The 20,878-nt window shown below is 46.2% G+C and overlaps 1 protein-coding gene across 2 annotated transcripts in view; it reads left to right on the plus strand.

Annotated features, from left to right (window-relative positions):
* ELMO1 (engulfment and cell motility 1) overlaps nucleotides 1-20,878 on the plus strand; it is a 294,722-nt gene that overhangs the window by 97,607 nt on the left and 176,237 nt on the right. For both annotated transcript variants that reach the window (XM_054385177.1, XM_054385176.1), the window contains exon 13: nucleotides 13,171-13,275. In XM_054385177.1, coding sequence (XP_054241152.1) covers nucleotides 13,171-13,275 — 105 coding nt within the window. The remainder of the gene's footprint in view (nucleotides 1-13,170; nucleotides 13,276-20,878) is intronic.

A 20,878-nucleotide genomic window follows, 5' to 3' on the forward strand; every position in this document is an offset into this window, starting at 1 on the left:
ATTTTTTTTAATTCCCTTGGAAATCATAGAATGGTTTGGGTTGGAAGAGGCCTTTAAAGGTCATCTAGTCCACCTGTGAGGGGGGTGCATATCCTGGTTACAAATGCATGGGGACAGGCAGGCTCCATGGACTTGAATGTGGTAGGGCTCAGTAGTTTGTTTCACAGAATGTTGGGGGTTGGAATGGACCTCTGGAGATCATCTAGTCCAAGCCCCCTGCCAGAGCAGGATTACCTAAAGCAGATCACACAGGAACCCATTCAAGTGGATCCTGAATGTCTCCAGAGGAGATTCCACAACCTCTCTGGACACAGTGAAAAAGCTTTTCCTTATGTTCATGTGGAGCCTCCTCTGCTCCAGCTTGCACCCATTGCCCCATGTCCTGTTACTGGACATCACTGAGCAGAGCCTGGCTCCATCCTCCTGACCCTGCCCTGCACATCTTTATCAACAGGAATGAGGGCACCCCTCAGGTTCCTCTGCTCCAAGCTCCAGAGCCTCAGCTCCCTCAGCCTGTCCTCAGAAGGGAGATGTTCCACTGCCTTCAACTGTTTCAAGTGTACCTCAATGGGTACTTTCACTACTGATTGTTTTCTGACCCCTTCTCCTAGAAGTGGATCTTGGACTTCTTTCTTTGGAGACTATATACTGCAGATGCTTCAGAATTTGCATACCAGAAAAGTTAGATGAAGAAATAGCCCTCCCCAAACAGTCTCTCTCCATCCTTCCTTTAGAGCCCCTTCAGGTACTGGAAGCACTTGCTTAGCTTTGGATACTTCTGTCTTGAGGTAGACAGTGTTTTCATTATTTTTATTTTATTTTATTTTAAATTCAAAAATCCTCCAGATACATTTTATTCTATCATAGAGTCCTGTTAGAAAATTTAAAAAAAAAGTGGATTGAGAACAAGGAAAAAAATAAAATAAAAAAGCACATTTGCATAGTAACCATAGGAAGTTTAATAAGGACAAGTGCAAGGTGCTACATCTGCAGAAATAACAACAGGCACCAGGACAGGTTAGAGGCTGCCCTGCTGGAAAGCAGCTCCACGGAGAAAGACCTTGGAGTGCTGGTGGACAGCAAGTTCTGCATGGAACAACAATGTGCTCTTGTGGCCAAGAGAGCCAATGGGATCCTGGGATGCATCAAGAAAGGTGTCCAGCAGGGCTAGGGAAGTTCTACTTCTCTACTCTGGCCTGCTGAGACCACACCTGCAATCCTGTGTCCAGTTTTGGGCTCCCCACTTCAAGAGAGACAGAGACCTGCTGAGAGAGTCCAAGGGAGAGCCATGAGGATGCTTAGGGGACTTGAGCATCTCCCCTGTGAAGAGAGACTGAGAGCCCTGGGTCTGTTTAGTCTGGAGAAGAGAAGGCTGAGAGGGGATCTGATCAATGTCTATCAATAGCTGAGGGGTGGGTGTCAGGAGGAGGGGGCCAGGCTCCTTTTGGGTGGTGCACAGTGATGAGCCAAAGAACAATGGCTTCAAACCAGAACATAGTGATGAGCCAAAGAACAATGGCTTCAAGCCAGAACATAGAAGGTTTCACCTCAGCGTGAGGAGAAACTTCTTTAGAGTGAGGGTGACAGAGCCCTGGAACAGGCTGCCCAGGGGGGCTGTGGAGTCTTCTTCTCTGGAGACTTTCCAACCCCACCTGGATGCATTCCTGTGCAGACTCCCCTGGGTGCTCCTGCTCTGGCAGGGGGGTTGGACCTGATGATCTCTTGAGGTCCCTTCCAACCTCTGATATACTGTGAGACTGTGATAGTTAAAGAGTTTCCAAGAGAAAAACAAATCTGTTTGTTAGCTCTTGCTTTCATTGAATCCATGGAAGCTCAAAATTCCCAAGTCACTGTTGCATCTCATTGAATTGGATGATGGAAATTGTTTGCTTCATTATCTCTTTGAATATAGTGCTGGTAGAGTTTAGAAAATAAATACCTCATTAAGAATTTTAGCTGACTACCTCTTCGCAAATGTTTGAATTATTTTTTTTTACTGTAGATTTTTTTCATATTTGGTTCAATTTTTTTGCAAATGAACAGATGGGAACATTTTGCCTGCAAAACTTTAGGATTGTTTAGGGAAGGGGTAAACAGTGAGTCTCTGTGCTTGTTTTTTTTGTTTTTTCCCCTTCAGCATAAGGTTCTTAATTCATAATTCACTGTGAATATCAGTTCTCATCACCCTCCTAGTGCTGGCTTCCTACAAACAAGCATCCATGTGCATTCTGCTGTAATCTCCTCTTTTGATCCAGGAGGAGGTTTTCACATAGGTGCCCTAGAGCCAGGTGATTGCTTCCCTTCCTAGCTCACAGAACAGTGGTTTAGATCTAACAGAAAGAAGACGATGAGTAATTGAAGATGGGAGAAAGTGATTGCTGTCCTTGGCATGATCTTTGTGGACAGATTGTTCCTTTTTCTGTAGGGGAAAAAAAAAATAAATGGCCAGTTTTAAGAGGCTCCATTTCAGATCGACACCATTTACATTGGACTCTTCCTTTTCAGATGTGCTGAAGTTTTTTTTATAATAAGCTCTCTTTTACAGGAACTTCTGTAGTGTTTTTGTCCTCCTAAAAGTGAGGCACACAGAATAGCATTTCACCTGAGCTGCTTTGAGGCTGGGAAACCAGAATTTTGCTGCTTTTTGTAGGACAGATATTCCTGGATCTAGAAACTCCTGCAGGCACCTTTTGGGATGAGCTAGCCTGACTTGGCAACTGAGCTACTGTGGCAGCGTTAGGCTGGGCGGATGCCTAGGAAATTTTCTACAGACCTTGAGTAGAAAAGTGGTAGAATGTAAATAAGTTAGCACTGGATGCAAAAAGAAAAATAAGGTCTAAATAATCTCACTGATCTGATAACTAACATAAATTTAGTTGTATGAACTTCCTCTCTTTTTTTCAGTTCTTTGCTCTAGCTGATACTAGCTGGTTGCTTCTGTTGGCTTGCTGACCTTGGCTGCAGAGAGCAGCTTGTTAGTGCTTGCTTTTCCCTTGTACAGGGGGATAGAAGGGAGTCAAGAGGGCAAAGCTGTTGGTAACCCCCTGGTTTTGTCCAGGGGGGGTTCTTATGCTGTTTAAATATATTTTGTACATATTCATTGCACTTCCTATGTCCAGATTTTAGTTTGCTGGTAAATATAGCTTCATTTGCTACCAACTGAGCTGGGCTGGCAAATTTTATTTTGAGGGGGTAATTCTCTCAAATTAGTTGGGGGGTTTAGGCTTGAGCTTAAAAAGAAGTTATTCTTGGACTTCCAGTATCTGATCTTTAAGATCTCTTGTCTGCAGGTACCTACCATGGTAGCAACTCGGACAAAGGGTGTTAAACATGCAGTAGGTTCTCAGACTGAGTTTCTCTGCAAGCATGCTGGTGTTCAGGCTTCTGGCTGCAGTGAATGTTCAAGCCTGGCACTTGGTGTGGAGGGTGAAGGAGACACCTGTGTCAGGTGTGACCAGGTGAATTTTCTCATAAATTTGGTAGCTGAGCTGAAGGATGAAGTGGCTGAGCTGAAAGCAGAAGTAGCAAGGCTCAGGACCATACGAGAATGTGAAAGGGAGTTGGATATGTGGGAACAGGCTTTGAAACCCCCTCCAGCTGAGGGGAGCAGTGGAGGATGGATACAGGTCCCTGTCAGGGGAAGCAAAGGGAATGCACCCCGACCCTCTTCCCCTCCCCCGCTGCCCTTGAGCAATAACTATGAGACTCTGCAGGCTGAGGGCAATGTGGATGAGAGTATTGTAGAGGAACCAATCAAGGAGATGCCAAAGACGAAGCAGCCCCCCCAAACCTTAAGGACCAGTGCTACAAAGAAAAAGAGAAAGGCTATAGTTATTGGAGACTCTCTCTTGAGACCCATATGCTGTCCCGACCCATCCCATAGGGAGGTGTGCTGCCTACCTGGGGCCCGGGTGAAGGACATCACCCAAAGGTTACCTAAACTAATCCAGCCCTCTGACTATTACCCTTTGCTGGTAATTCAGGCTGGAAGTGAAGAAATTGAAAAGAGCAGCACCAGGAAGATTAAAAAGGAAATTAAGGCCCTTGGGAAATCGATTGACGGGGCAGGAGCTCAAGTGGTGTTCTGCTCAGTTCCCTCAGCAGCACTGGTGTACACTGAGAGGAACAGGAAAACCCACACCATCAACAGTTGGCTTAGGAGATGGTGCCAGCAGCGGAATTTTGGCTTCTTTGATCACGGGGCAACTCTTACTGCACCTGACCTGCTGGACCAAGATGGGTTGAATTTATCTAGAAAGGGTAAGAGGGTGCTGGCACTGGGCTTGGCAGGACTCATTGGGAGGGCTTTAAACTAGGTCTCAAGGGGGTGGGTGTGGAAACCAGTCTCCCTGGAGAGGAGGGAGGACCACATAAACTGGTGAAATCAGCAGCCCAGCTGAAGTGCATGTACACCAATGCACGCAGTATGGGCAACAAACAAGAGGAACTGGAACTCTTGGTTCACCAGGAAGACTATGATGTAGTTGCCATCACAGAAACACGGTGGGATGATTCTCACAATTGGAGTACTGCACTGGGGGGTTATAAGCTCTTTAGGAGAGACAGGCAAGGGAGAAGAGGAGGAGGGGTGGCCCTGTATATTGCCTCAGAACTCGAGGTTGCAGATGAAAGGATTGAATGCTTATGGGTTAAAATCAGAGGGAGGCCACACAAAACTGACATCCTGGTTGGAGTCTGTTATAGGCCACCCAACCAGGATGAGGAGGCTGATGAGATATTCTATAAGCAGATGGAAGCTGTCTCAAGATCATCAGACCTTGTCCTTCTGGGGGACTTTAACCTACCAGACATCTGCTGGGAACTTAATTCAGCAGAGAGGAGACAGTCCAGAAGGTTCCTAGAGTGCATGGATGACAACTTCCTGATGCAGCTCTTAGGTGAACCTACCAGGGGCAAGGCTCTGCTTGATCTGCTGTTCTCAAATAGAGAAGGGCTGGTGGGAGATGTGATGGTTGGAGGCTGTCTAGGGTGCAGTGACCATGAGATAGTGGAGTTTTCAATATGCAGGGAAATAGGGAGGAGCAGTAACAGAACCCTCACTTTGGACTTTCGGAGGGCAAACTTCAGGTTGTTCAGGCAACTTATTCGGAAAGTTCCCTGGGTAACAGCCCTTAAGAAGAAAGGGGTCCAGGATGGTTGGACCTACTTCAAACAGGAGCTCCTAAAGGCACAGGAACTGGCAGTTCCCACATGCCGTAAGACGAGCCGGCGGGGAAGACGACCGGCCTGGATGAGCAAGGAGCTCCTGAAGGATTTAAGGGAAAAAAAGAGGGTTTATCGCCTTTGGAAAGGGGGGGAGGCAACTAGTGATATGTTTAAGGATGTTGCTAGATCATGTAGAAGAAAAATTAGAGAGGCAAAAGCACAGTTAGAAATTAAACTGGCCGCTTCTGTGAAAGACAACAAAAAGCATTTTTATAAATATATTAATGCTAAAAAGAGAGGCAAGAGGAACCTCCACTCTTTACTGGACGTGGAGGGTAACATTGTAACTAAGGATGAGGAGAAGGCTGAGATTCTAAATACCTTCTTTGCCTCCATTTTCAACAGTAAGGCAGGAGGACTTCAGAATAACTGGCCTCCTGAGCTGGTCGATGGGGTCAAGGCGCAGTGTTGTACTCCTGAAATCCATGTGGAATTAGTTCGAGACCTGTTGAGTCACTTGGATATTCACAAGTCCATGGGACCTGATGGGATTCATGCTAGGGTGCTGAAAGAGCTGGCAGATGAGCTGGCCAAGCCTCTCTCCATCATTTTCCACCAGTCCTGGCTCACTGGAGAGGTCCCAGAAGACTGGAAACTGGCCAATGTGACGCCCATCCACAAGAAGGGACGGACAGAAGAACCTGGGAACTACAGGCCTGTCAGCCTGACCTCAGTGCCAGGGAAAATCATGGAGCAGATTGTCTTGGGGGCAATCACTGCATACCTGAAGGATGGCCAAGGAATCAGGCCCAGCCAACATGGATTTAGGAAGGGCAGGTCCTGCCTCACCAACCTGATCTCCTTCTATGATCAGGTGACCAGCCTGGTGGACGTGGGAAAGGCTGTGGATGTAGTCTACCTGGACTTCAGCAAGGCCTTTGACACTGTCCACCACAGCAAACTCCTGGCCAAACTGGCAGCCTGTGGCTTGGACAGCAGCACTCTGCACTGGGTTAGGAACTGGCTGGAGGGCCGAGCCCAGAGAGTGGTGGTGAATGGTGCCACATCCAGCTGGCAGCCTGTCACTAGTGGTGTCCCCCAGGGATCAGTGCTGGGCCCCATCCTGTTCAATATCTTTATTGATGATCTGGATGAGGGGATTGAGTCCATCATCAGTAAATTTGCAGATGACACCAAGCTGGGAGCAGGTGTTGATCTGTTAGAAAGTAGAAGGGCTCTGCAGAGGGACCTTGCTAGGCTGGACAGATGGGCAGAGTCCAACAGGATGGCATTCAACAAGTCCAAGTGCCGGGTGCTGCACTTCGGCCACAACAACCCCATGCAGAGCTACAGGCTGGGGTCAGAGTGGCTGGAGAGCAGCCAGGTGGAAAGGGACCTGAGGGTACTGGTTGACAGTCACCTGAACATGAGCCAGCAGTGTGCCCAGGTGGCCAAGACAGCCAATGGCATCCTGGCCTGCATCAGGAATAGTGTGGCCAGCAGGAGCAGGGAGGTCATTGTACCCCTGTACACAGCACTGGTTAGGCCACACCTTGAGTCCTGTGTCCAGTTCTGTGCCCCTCAGTTTAGGAAAGATGTTGAATTGCTGGAGCACGTCCAGAGAAGGGCAATGAGGCTGGTGAGAGGCCTTGAGCACAAGCCCTATGAGGAGAGGCTGAGGGAGCTGGGGGTGTTTAGCCTGGAGAAGAGAAGGCTCAGGGGAGACCTCATTGCTGTCTACAACTACCTGAAGGGAGGTTGCAGCCAGGAGGGGTTTGGTCTCTTCTCCCAGGCAACCAGCAGCAGAACAAGAGGACACAGTCTCAAGCTGTGCCAGGGCAGGTTTAGGCTGGAGGTGAGGAGAAAGTTCTTCACAGAGAGAGTGGTTGGCCATTGGAATGTGCTGCCCAGGGAGGTGGTGGAGTCACCATCCGTGGAGGTGTTCAAGAGGGGACTGGACGTGGCACTTGGTGCCATGGTTTAGATAGTCATGAGGTGTAGGGTGACAGGTTGGACTCGATGATCTTTGGGGTCTCTTCCAACCTTCTTGATTCTTCTTGATTCTTGAAGGGGGCCTACAAGAAAGCTGGGGAGGGACTTTGTAGGATATCAGGTAGTGACAGGACTAGGGGGAATGGAATAAAGCTGGAAGTGGGGAGATTCAGACTGGACATGAGGAAGAAGTTCTTCCCCATGAGAATGGTGAGAGCCTGGAATGGGTTGTCCAGGGAGGTGGTTGAGGCCCCATCCCTGGAGGTGTTTGCAGCTAGGCTGGATGAGGCTCTGGCCAGCCTGATCTAGTGTGAGGTGTCCCTGCCCATGGCAGGGGGGTTGGAACTGGCTGATCCTTGTGGTCCCTTCCAACCCTGACTGATTCTATGATTCTAGTCACATAAAGAGAAATTGCCCACTGGAATGTGCTGCCTGGGGAGGTGGTGGGGTTGATGTCCCTGGAGGTGTTTAAGAAAAGCCTGGATGAGGCACTTAGTGCCATGGTCTGGTTGATTATATAGGGTTGGGTGATCAGTTGGACTTGATGATCTTGGAGGTCTCTTCCAGCCTGGCTGATTCTGTGACTCTGTGGGCAGTTTCAAACCACCACAGCTACCATAGCTACACAATCTGTGGTGAGCTGTCAATGTCTGTCCTAAGAGAAATAAAAGGCTTGCCCCTCCCTAACAGGCTAGAAATACAGGGAAATAAATAGGGTTTGTGCTTCAGTGTGTCCACATGGATGCTAAGGTTGTTAGGAAGGATATAAGGAACCAGCAGCACTTCTTCCATCAGCAACTATCCACAGACAGCAAACCACTGCTGTGCTGAGGCATCTCAGTGTGAGGACACATTCTTGTGAGTGAAATCTATACATCCCTCAGAGATTGCCTTGAAAGCATAAAATGCAAACAGTGGAGCCATTCAAGATAGAGAAGAAAGGTTTACACAGCTAGGGCTGCATGAGAATGCCAGGCTGAATGAATGTAATTATCCGGGATAGCTGGAATCTTGTGAAACAGGCCACAGCTCAGGCCACTGATATGACTTAGTCTGGTGGAAAAAAGAGGAAAGTACAAAATTATCTGAGAAATCTGAGGCATTAAATCTGTTCTATTTGTAGTTCTTCCTCTTGACTGTTTATAAAGAGAAAAAAATCTCCGTAGACTTCGTGCTGAACAGATTGCAGCTGCTGTGCCTGAAGCGGTTGTGTTCCTTATATTTAATTAATCGTGCTGTAGGTTGGGGGTGTTTCCATACTTCTGAATTATTCACTACAGCACTTTAGATAAGTTAGCTTTGTATCTCACTTCTAAAGCCATTCCCAACAAGTGATGGCTTCAACCACAAACATTCAAGGTGTTAAGAAAAGGATGGTTTCAGGGGGAGGGGAGGAAGAGGGAAGGGAACAAAGGAGCTGGCATCCCTTTTGGTTTTGAAGAATAATTGAAGATAATGTAGCATCTCATGCATGCCAGAGCTGTCTTGTGGATCCTCAGCTATTATCAGCTGGCATATCTCCAGTTACTTGACTTAACAGAGCTGAAGATCAAGCCCCGGGTATCCTGGGATCCACAGGCTCATAGGATGTCAGGGGTTGGAAGGGACCCAAAGGGATCGAGTCCAACTCCCCCTGCCAGAGCAGGACCAGGGAATCTAGCTCGGGTCACACAGGAACACATCCAGACAGGGCTGGAAAGGCTCCAGAGCAGGAGACTCCACAACCTCTCTGGGCAGCCTGTTCCAGTGCTCTGTGAACCTTACAGTGAAGAAGTTCCTCCTCATGTTGGGGTGGAATCTCCTGTGCTGGAGTTTCTATCCATTGCTCCTTGTCCTATCAAAGGGAGCAAGTGAGCAGAGCCCTCCTGACCCCCAGCCCTCAGATATTTGTAAACATCTATTAAATCCCCTCTAAGTCTTCTCTTTTCCAGACTAGAAAGCCCCAGGTCCCTCAGCCTCTCCTCACCAGGCAGTGCTCCCGTTCCCTAATCATCCTCGTAGCCCTCCACTGGACCCTCTCCAGCAGGTCCCTGTCCCTCCTGAACTGGGGAGCCCAAAACTGAACGCAGTACTCAGGACATCCAAAGTGACAGAAGCTCTTGGAAAGAAAAAATCAATCAACCAACTGTGAAAACAGCTGAGTTCATAGGCTTGACTTAGAGGAAAAAGTAGTAAGTGATGGAGAGATGTTTTTTTCTGATTGAACATAGACCTAGTTCTGATGCTAAGAGACAAAATGAGTCATCCTTACTGTGGTGAGATTTCTCATGCCCTCACTGTTTTCTTTTTTATTGATGTTTCCATATAATTTGAGATGTAGAATGAGATGAGGGAATGAACTATTCAAGCAGCAGGAGGTCAGCTTTTTTATTTTGGTGTCCTGCTTTTCACATTGTGTGTAAATATCAGTGGCATCAGTACTGGCCTTTCAATAGCTGGAGACAGGTAGATGGATCTTCATACTCTCTCTGTAACTTACCCAGGTGTATACTGTCTGTGCATGGAGGTGAAGAGAGGATGTGCAGCCCTGTGCTCAAGTTCTGCTTGCAAAAAGGCTTTGTAAAACTGATGCTTCAAGGTTACCTGGTAACAGCTTCCAAACAGCTTTCCCAAGGAAAGGGAGATCATGGCAAGTCTATTAACCAATGTCCCCAGGACTTGCACTTGTACCCTCAACACAGGAAGGTCATGGACCTGATAGAGCAGGTCCAGAGGAGGGCCAGGGAAATGATCACGGTGCTGGAACACTTCTGCTCTGAGGACAGGCTGAGGGAGCTGGGGGTATGCAGCCTGGAGAAGAGAAGGCTCTGGGGAGACCTAATAGCAGCCTGCCAGTACCTGAAGGGGGCTACAAGAAGGCTGCAGAGGGACTGTTTACAGAAGCCTGGAATGAAAGGATGAGGAGCAATGGTTTGAAATCAGAGAAGAGTAGATTTATGTGGGATGTTAGGAACAAGTTCTTTACCATGGAGGTGGTGGAACACTGCAACAAGTTGCCCAGGAAAGTAGGTGAGGCCCCATCCTTGGAGATATTCAAGGTGAAGCTCAGCAGGGCTCTGAGCAACCTATCTAGTGGAGGATGTCCCTGCTGACTGCAGGGGGGTCAGACTGGATGAGCTTTGGAGGTCCCTTCCAACCCAAACCATTCTGTGATTCTGCTCCATGATTCACATACAAACCGAGGGTGGTTTTGAATGCATGGAAGGTCCTGCTGAGAAATGGATGCTGGGTTTGGAGTGAGTGGGTGGGACATTGCTGTGGCTGCCAGACAGCCTCTCTTAAAATGCACTTTCTGGAATGCTTGAAAATTAGAGGAAAGGATTTTTTTTCCTCCTCCCAGAAGCTGAAGTCTGTTGGGTTTGTGAATGTAAACGAAGCAGTTTTGTATTGATTTTCAGGTCCCTTCCAACCTAAGCCATTCCATGAAATCTAGAATTCCAGACATCCTCTTGATTCCCTATTGCAAAATGATGAACCTCTAATTGTTTTGCTTGTACAGCTGCTCTCTAAGCTGGAGATGTGAAAGGAACAGGTTGTGCATGCCACCTTCAGACCAAAATCTTTGCTCTTAAAGTTTCAGCAGTATAATTTTAGTTTCCTAATACCTATAATCTTTCCTGTGAGTATGAATTATGGAGTGGCTAAATGCAGCCTATCATATGTCTAAAGGTGGGCAAAAGAGTGGAACCTGACATTTCTACAACTTCATGGCCTGGCAGGCCATGAAGGAGGAGAAAAAGTAGGTTTGTAAAACCCATGCTTACGTCAGGCAAGTGGGTGGATCAGACCCTGAGCACTCAGCAGGAAGAAGAGAAATCTGTGCCGGTCTTTGCTACTCAGTTCTCTGCACTTTTAAAGGTCTCTGTCAGGCAGGTCTGGCAGAATAGAAGTGCCATTGTGAAACAGCCAGGGAAATCATCTGTGTCAGAATGCTGAATGGAGCTGCAGGCATTGCAAAGGTGACAGTGATGAAAAAGCACACCAGACAGTAGCCACTTCTTGTTGGCAATGTACTCTTAGGTCTTCCTTTTACTTCAGGTATTTCTGAGAAGCTTCTGCAGTGTTTTCTGTGGTGCCTGGCAAATGTTCATTATCTGAACCACAATCTAGATGAAAAGATGTTCAAATGTACATTTAGTTCCATCTTCTCTAAAGCAAGAGTGGGTTAATGAAGATGTTGAGCAAATGTAGCTTTTCCTGTACTGTATGAACTGAACATTTGACATTTGTAGGGGTGTGTGGAAGCTACAGGTTGTGGTGAGATTTGCTATGCAAATTCATGAATTCCATAGTTAAGATTCAGAGGTTCAGAACATAATGAAAACATTTACGTGAATTCCACAAGATTAACCTGTTCACAATCACAGAAAGGCTCAGGCTGGAAGGGAACTCAGGCATCACCTACTCCAACCCCCCTGCCATGGGCAGGGACATCTCTCAACTAGACTCAGCTGCTCAAGGCCTCATCCAGCCTGGCCTTCAACACCCCCAGGGAGAAGACATCCACAGCCTCCATGGGCAGTCTGTTCCAGTGTTCCAACATCCTTCCTAAGCCCCAGTCTAACCCTGTTCTCTCTCAGCTTCAAACCATTCCCCCTTGTCCTGTCTCTAGACACCCCCGGGAAAAGTCCCTCTGCAGCCTTCCTGTAGGATCCCTTCAGCTATTGGAAGGCAGCTCTGAGGTCTCCCCAGGGTATTCTCTCCTCCAGGCTGGGCAACCCCAGCTCCCTCAGCCTATCCTCACAGCAGAGGTGTTAGCAGCCCTGGGATCATCTCTGTGGCCTTCCTCTGGACTCTACTCCAACAGCTCTGTGTCCTTCTTATGCTCCACCAGACCTGGAGGCAGTATTCAAGGTGAGGTCTCACAAGAGCAGAGTTAAGGGGCAGAATCCCCTCTCTTGCCCTCTTGACCACACTCCTCTTGATGCAGCCTAGGACACAATTTGCCTCCTGGGCTGCATGAGGGCACTGCCAGCTCATGGTGAGCTTCTCATCAATCAATGCACCCAAGGCTCTTTCTTCAGAGCTGCTCCCAACCCAGAGTCCCAAGCTTTTGTTTTGAGGCCCTTTGTGTTCAATAGTCCACAAGATCCAATAGGGTTAATACAGATCTTGAATCTAGTAGTTTTTTTTTTTGTCCTTTTCATGGTTTCTTTGAAATCATTCCAGGTTAGTTTTATAATTAGGTGTTTTGGTGGGTGTTTGTATGTACAGCTGCATTTGCCTCTGTTAGTACTTTCAGTCTCTAGTACCACCAAGGAGTCTGTCTGCTGTGAAAGATTTGGAGATCTGTGCTTTTTAAACACTCAACCTCTGGGAAACTCCATCATGTAGCTGTAGAAGTGAATGTGCCAACCTTGTGGTGTTTGCATGTGGGCTGTAAAGTTCCTGGAGGCATGGACCAGGGATCTACTGGAGAAAGTCCAACAGAGAGCTACCAGGATGATTGAGGGACTGGAGCACTGCCCTGTGGGGAGAGGCTGAGAGCCCTGGGGCTGGTTAGTTCGGAGAAGAAAAGACTGAGAAGGGATTTAATAAATATCTATCAATGTCTGAGTGCTGATTGTCAAGGTGGGGGGGGGACAGGCTCTGCTCAGTTGCTCCCTGTGATGGGACAAGGAGCAATGGATGTAAGCTGCAGCACAGGAGGTTCCACCTCAACATGAGGAGCTTCTTCACTGTGAGGGTCACAGGCTCAGTGGAACAGGCTGCCCAGAGAGGTTGTGGAGTCTCCTGCTTTCAGGAGCCTTTCCAGCCCTGTCTGGATGTGTTCCTGTGTGCCCTGTGCTGGATTCTCTGGTCCTGCTCTGGCATCTTTGGATGATCTTCCAACCCCTAACATCCTGTGATCCTCTGATCCTGTGACCATGTCTTTGTTAAGGGTTTTCTGCTCAGCAAGGAGAGCTGTCTGGCTGGGGTTTTTGGCACAGCATGCTGAGATTGTGCACATCACCTGGCAGCTGATAGCTTTTTGAAAGATGTTAATTGAGTGGTCTTTGTCTTTTTTTACAGAATCATGTAAACCCAGCCATGGATTTCACACAGACCCCTCCAGGCATGCTGGCCCTTGACAACATGCTCTACTTTGCTAAGCATCACCAGGACGCCTATATCCGGGTAAGGCTGCTTCTTTTCTCTGAGGCCTGGGTGGCTGCTGCTTTACAGAGATTGGCCTGTGTGCAGTTGACTCAGAAGAGGAGGTTCTGAATCCTGGTGTCACTACCAACAAAATCTGGGAAGGCAAAATCCTCATGCTGCCCTGAGCTTCATGGGTTCAGTCAGGCCAGCAGAGCTGGGAGGATGAGTGTGCTGCTGAGGTCGTGGTTCTTCAGAGACCAGCAGCAAACAGAAGTACTTGCAGGAAGAGTAGGTTACAACTGAAGTGTGTGAAAAATGGAGGACTGAAGGCAGTGGGTAACTGCATCTGGAAAGCAGAAGGCATTCTCAGTTGAAAACGTGGTGCCACACAGCAAAGGAGGAAACAAAAACAACCAACATTTTTTTTTCCCCTCCATGATTCTTTCTTATCCACTTCCCTGGAATCTATACTTATTGCTGAAATTACAGTCATAACACCTTCTTTACTTTCTGCCTCCCTTCAGATGAACACAGCCTTGTGTGTGTTTGTTTAGAGTTTGAGTTAACTGGTTTTGAATCTTGGTGGGGTTTCATCATTTGATTGTGCTTTGTTTACTATACAATATGAGTGGAGCCTGCAGAAGAAAGGTTATTTAATGGAGGGGAAAGAAGCCCCATGTTTTCATACAGTCACAGAATGCTCTGGTTTGGAAGGGACTTCCAAAGGTCATCCAGTCCAACCCCTCTGCACTCAGCAGGGACATCCTCACCTGGATCAGGTTGCCCAGAACCTTGTTGAGCTTCACCTTGAATATCTCCAAGGATGGGGCCTCAACCACTTCCCTGGGCAATGTTCTCCAGTGTTCCACCACCCTCATGGTGCAGAACTAGTTCCTGACATCCACTTTTCTTTGTTTGTGTGGTGTCCTTAGCTAGATTTACTTGTTTTAAGAAGTTTCTCATTGAATCAGTTTCCTGTTGAGGTTGCTTTGGTTTATTTAATTTTTTTAATTACTTGTCTTGTGCTATCAGTGACTGATATGTGCTGAATTTTTTTTTCATGTTCCACTTAAAATAATCAATTGCTGTCATCAGAGGCTTTGCTCTTAAAAGCTGGAGACAGTGTATGGAATGCAACGTGTTGATGGAAGTAATGTTGAATCCCTGCAAGAAATTTCCAGAGTTTCCACAGAAAATAATTGGCAGCTTCCTAAGCTACATAATTCTAGGGCAGTCAGTGTATAATTAAAGTTAACAGTGAAGAAAATGATTGGAATAAAGCTTTGTGACAGATAATATTTTCTTTTTCTTGTTCTTTTGGAGCAGACAAGTTCCCCCCCTCCCCAAAGCTACTTCAGAATCATGCTCTACTCATTTTAAAAATAAAATTATAAGTTATCATTTAAAACAGACTTTCTTCAGTGCAGGCAGCTTGAGAATTTTTTTTTTTCCCTAACTGGCACCTTGTAGCAGTATGCCTTCAGAACTTTTCTGAGTGTAAAAAGGATCTCAAGCACTTAGGGGTTGGAATGGACCTCTGGAGAGCATCAAGTCCAACCCCTCTGGCAAGGCAGGACCACAGAATCCAACACAGGTCACACAGGAACACATCCAGACAGGGCTGGAAAGTCTCCAGAGAAGGAGACTCCACAACCTCCCTGGGCAACTTGCTCCAGTGCTCTGTGACCCTTACAGTAAAGAATTTCCACCTCATGTTGAGGGTCTGAGGAAAAACCTTTCTGGGGTAAAACTACTATGCCACCACTGCTAGTAGTATCTCCTTTTATTGATGCTTTGGGAATTTATAGTGCAGGACTGTTCAGATCCATTTTGTTTTCAAGACACTATGAGGAGAGAGATATAAGTATGAAAGAAATATTTTGTATGTGTTTGGAAGCTTGTATTAATTGGCTTCATTTTTGTACATAATGCACCTCAGTGACTGCTGATATTGGTGTCCAATAATATGTTCTCTATCTGGTGTGAAGTGCAAGCTAAAGGAATCAAAATGGAGTATTCCTTTTATTTGTAACACCACCCCCCCCCCCCCCCCAACAAAAAAGAGGTTTGATGTTTGTTGTCTCGTGTTTGAATGTGTCATGTTTGTGCCTGGTATGCTTCTATAGAAACAGAAACCCAAACCCTGCAGTTTGGATGAGTTGCCCTCTGTATGTGCAGTCAGTGTTCATTCAGATGTTCTTGATAGCAGGCAGCACCATCAAATCTACTGCACTGGCATTCATCTTGGATCATGGCTAATTTAAGAGTTTTCCCAGGCAGATGCCATTGGGTAAACTGAATTTACAGCACCTCCATCTACACTAGAAGCTAATGCACTAACATTGAAATATTTTCTTCAATGACTTTTTTTTCCTCCCAGGCATCTCACTGTAGTGACAGCCTGCAGATGAGAGAGTGTAGAGTTTTCCTGAGTGGTTATTGCATTTCACAGTAAGTCAGCTGAGTTGCAAGGAAATCCTGTATGAGAATGGCTTTGGTGGGTCCACAACTCTCATTCTCACAGGACTGACAGGTTGATGACTTGTCTGTATTTTCCTTCTGTGCTTATGACATGAGTGAACTGCAGTGGCAAAGCAGGCCAACAGAGTGCTGGCCTGCATCAAGAAGGGCATTACCAGCAGACGTAAAGAAGTCATTGTCCCCCTCCATACCCGGAGCACTACCTGCAGGTTTGGTCCCTGCTGTTCAAATAAGATGCAGACAGGCTGGAAAGTGTTCAGAGAAGGGCCCCAGGAATGCTCAGAGGACTGGAAGCCCTGCCATGTGAGGACAGCCTGAGACAACTGGGTTTGTTCAACTTGGAGAAGAGAAGGCTTAGGGGAGACCTTATTACCATGGACCAGTACAAAAAGGGTGGCTACCAGGATGATGCAGACTCTCTTTTTACAAGGAGTCACATGGAAAAGGCAAGGGACTATGGGGACAAGTTACTGCAGGGGAGTTTCCCATTGGAATCCAGAAGAAAACTTTTCACCAGGAGAACAGCTGGACATTGGAATCATTGCCCAGGAGAATGTGGTGGTTTCCCCTACAGCAGCTTGAGAGGGTGCTGGACCATCTCATTTAATCTACACTGTCACCTAGAAAGGTTGGACCAGACCACCCTTGGGGTCCCTTCCAACCTGGCATGTGTGATTCTAGAGAGATCTCCTTTCCCCTGTACCTGCTAAGCTGGAAAATCTGTTACTGCCACCACAGCGATGCAGGGAAGCTTCTTCCTCAGCAGCCACTTGAGACGCTCTGGGGGGAGGTTCAGAAGGGAGTCCTTTTCCTTCTGAAGCTTTCAGAAGTCCTAGTGGAGGAGCAGGTGCTGCTTGTGAGTGCTGGTAATGCAGGCAGGAGGATTGCTGGCACCCTGCAGAGACCTTTCAGAACCATAACGGGCTGAGTCACACTCAGTCTGCCATACACTTCCTAACCCATGCAGTTGTTCTATAGAAGGCTGCCTACACATCCTTCCACCAATTCACAGAGTCTCCTCCTGCCTACTCATTCCAGCCTGATCAGATATGAGTAGTCCAACATATAATTTCAGTCTTTTTCTGAAAGAAAAAATGAGCTTGATTTCTGCCATTCCATTTTTAATTTCCCCCCCCCCCCCCTCCCAGAAATAACAGGAGAAAGGGGCTCTAAGTGATTTCTGCTCTGCTAAAGGGAGAGAGAAAAGTGAGCTTTGTTACATGAGCCTCTCTGGTGTGTTTTGGTGAAGGAATGCAGTTTTCCACATCAGACCAAATTGCCTAAGAGCACTGGTTCCCAGCTTGCTGATGTGCTCTGCTCTTTTCTCTGCCAGTTTCTCAAACCTCTGTTCTTGTTTTTTACTCAGCTGTTTTGTTGTTTGATTTGTTCGAGTTTATTTTTTTCCCCCCAAAGATCATTCAGTGTCTCTGCTATACAAAAACTTATATGTGCTGAATTTTTTTATCTTCCACTGGTTGTAATGTTACCACACCACTTTGAGTTCACCCTCTTACCTATAAGTTATTATGTAACGACATAATCAGATGCTTTTCTTTTCCCTCCAGTCCTGTGTGGCTCTATCACTGTCTCCTGCCTGCTCTGCTGTAGTGGGCTCGGTGCCTTCTGACAGCAGCTCTCCCTGGGAGCAGCAGGTTACAGTTACTTTATTTTAGTTTTGCCATGAGGAATTTAGAATCATAGAATCAGTCAGGGTTGGAAGGGACCACAAGGATCATCCAGTCCCAACCCCCCTGCCATGTAATGCCTCAGGAATGTGAGGGAAGGCTGAGGTAAAGGAGAGAGCAATCATGGCAAACTGAAAATGAAATGATGAAGGCAAAAAAGGCAGGTTAGAGAGGGTGGTGCTGAGTGAAGGATCTGGGCAGAACACTGATGATTAAGTTGAGGCAAATGACAAGCTGCCTTAGGAAGAAAGTAAAATTGGTGAAGAGGGTGAATGGAAATTGAGTCTGTCTGCAGTAGAGGCCCTTTAAGCAAGTCCTATCCTTAGGACTTGCTTAAAGCAGCTAAATGAAAAGGAAATGGTGAAGCCAACCTTAGGCGATAAGGAAGCTTAGGAGGAGGAAAAGCAGTGTGAAGAAAAGGAAGACCATCCCTGCAGTATTTGATATTAAAATGCTGTCTGACTTTTCATTTGGGGCCTGAGGAGGCTTTTACCATCTTTGGTAGCTAGCTGGCTGAAGGGTAGTAACTTAAAATGGACTGCTAGAAAACTTGGTCTTGATTCATGCAGGATCGGTGCAGATAGTACTACAAAATACAGCTCTAGGGAAATGTGCAGCAAAGCCTGCTGGCCTGTCTTCTCTGGGATTTATTGTAAGTATTGATGCAGCTATCCTGAGTCTTGCCTTTCACTGCTGTATTTACTTCCTAATCATAATGCATCTCCATTCTATTGCCACGCTCTGAGGCTGGTTCAGGATTCTGAGAATTACATCTGCAGTTGCTGTGGGCAGTATTCTTTGAGCCAATTTAATCTTCAGTGTGAGGGATTTAAGGGGCTGGCTAAGTCAAATATTCCTTTCCCAGTGAAGGAAGAATATTTCTGTTTGTTGGTTTCCTCCCCCTGGATTTTGCTGAGGAAGCTTTTGAATATACCTGTCTTCAAAACTTGACCTTTTGTGTCAGTCTCTAACTCTTAGGTGCCAGGTATAAGCTTCAGTATTGAAGCTGGTGCAGATTTTTAAGTCAAACATGGAAAATTCATCACAAACTCCCTGAGGGTCTATTTTGTGCTCCTGCAATAGTGTTGGACTCAAAGAATGCAGTGGGAGATCATAAAGCAATACTGCTGTAAAGCTGGAAAAATCTTCTGACTTTGGTTTGTTTGTTTGGCTGCTTTTTTTTTGCTACTAGAGATCTTTCATCACTCTTCTGTGATCTTGGCATGACACTTGAGTTTATTTGGTGGCATTGTCCATACCATTGTTGGATATCTTGTAAAGGCAGGTGAGCCTTCCTTTTTCAAGTGGTTATAACACAAGGGGCCATAAAAAAGATCTTGCAGTTCAAAAGAATGTGTTCTCTAAGAGGGAATATTCTGACATGTATCTCTCTAAATGCTTTGTTGGACAATTGGATGCTGAAGGTCTAGAAGAAAGAAGGGACTTTAGGCAATTATATGGCTGAACCTCAGAAGAAAGTCAACTGAAGGGGGCTACAAGAAGAATGGAGAGAAACTGTTTGCAGTGATAGGACAAGGGGCAATGGCTTCAAACTAGAGCAGAGCAGATTGAGATTGGATGTTAGGAACAAGTTCTGTACTATGAGGGTGGTGCAACTCTGGAACAGGTTGCCCAGGGATGTGGTTGAGGCCTTATCCCTAGAGATGTTGAAGGTGAGGGTCAGCAGGTCTCTGGGCAGCCTGATCTAGTGGAGGATGTCCCTGCTGACTGCAGGGAGTCTGGCTGGATGAGCTTTGGAGATCCCTTCCAACCCAAACCATGCTATGATTATAACTCTCAATGTCTGCTGACCAACACTGCCTGAAATATCTACTGTAGGAAACACCATCAAGCCTTCATTCCTCTTTCTGATCACTCCTTGGTTTGGTAATTGGGAAATGTTTCTTGTCCTTTTGCAGCAGGAATGTGTAAATAAGAGAGGAGAAATATATTTAGCAGGTACCTTAAAAATAATACAAACTGTACAGCTCTGTGCTCTGCTACAAATGCTGTCAGATTCCTGTGCCTTAATAGGCTGCAGAGTTTCATCTGTAGAGATGTCAAGAAAAGGAATAACACTGAGTTCCTAAAAAAAAATTCACCTTCTTGCGTTTTTAAAAACATTTTAAGCCTCTTCCTTTCTCCTCATCTGCTGCCCAATTCATCTATTTCTTCTTGTCTTAGCATTTTGCTTCTTTCACTTTCTTTCTACTCTTTTTTTCAGTTGTTCTGTGGGGTTTGTTGGTTGGTTGCTTTGAGGTTTTTTCTAATTATTTTTTTGTGTGTTGGATTTTATTTGGGTTTTTTGTTGTGTGGGTTTTTTTGCTTGTTTGATTTTTTTTTTTTTTAATAACAATCTACATTAAAAAAAAAAAATCAACTTTCCTGTCTTCCCCCTTATTCTCTTTTCATCACTCAGATTCTTCCTGGCTGCACTCTCTTGGCAATTTTTTTTCCCCTTTTATTTTCTTGAGATTTTTTTGTCTGGAACTTTTTGTTTGTTTGTTTCCCTAAAGAAAAAATTAAATATTATGTTGCTGTTCTTGTTCAGTGTCACACAGCATGATGTGTTTCCTGCTTTGCCTCATGGTAATAGACAGTATTGATCAAAGGAATAGAGGGAGAGAAGAGGATCTGCAGCATTTAGTACTCCTGTAGTATAAGCTGCTTCTGATATTTACCTGTGGAAGTTCTAGTGTGTTAAAAGCTGTGATTCCATATTGGACCTTCCCAGTTCTGTAACTCTGCAAGGACTGAAGAAATGACAGAAGTAGGTTGCTAATATCAAATTAAGGGGCAATGTAGCAGATTGGAATTGAGGTAGGACTGAAAGAAGATGGGTAATGAGCTGGCAATGTGCCCAGGTGGCTAAGAAGGCCAACAGTATCCTGGCTTGTTTCAGAAACAGAGTGGCCAGCAGGACTAGGGAAGTGGTTGTCCTCCCTATGGTTGACACTGGTGAGGCTACACCTTGAATACTGGGCTCAGTTTTGGGCCCCTCACTGCAAGAAGGACGCTGGGGTGCTGGAGCCATGTCCAAAGGAGAGCAGTAAAGCTGGTGAAGGGTCTGGTGAAGCACAAGTCTCTGTGCAGCTGATGACAAGCAGCTGAGGGAACTGGGATTTTGTTTAGTCTGGACAAAAGGAGGCTGAGGGAAGACCTTATGGCTTTTGCAACCTTCTTTCAGGTAGGTGTTGGTCTCTTTTCCCAAGTAACAAGCAATGGGACAAGAGGAAGCAGCTTCAAGTTCTGTAGCATGGGAGGCTTACTTAGGTTGGGCATTAGGAAAAAATTCTTCCCCCAAAGGGTTGTCAAGCTCTGGAACAGGCCATCCAGGGAAGTGGTGGAGTCTCCATCCCTGGAGGTATTTGAAAGACATGCAGATGTGGTGCTGAGGGATATGGTTTAGTGGAGGACATGGCAGTGTTAGGTTAGTGGTTGGACTTGATCTTAGGGCTCTTTTCCAACCTACATGA

Source organism: Indicator indicator, chromosome 11 (genome assembly GCF_027791375.1).
Source record: "Indicator indicator isolate 239-I01 chromosome 11, UM_Iind_1.1, whole genome shotgun sequence".
Taxonomy (NCBI): Eukaryota; Metazoa; Chordata; class Aves; order Piciformes; family Indicatoridae; genus Indicator; species Indicator indicator.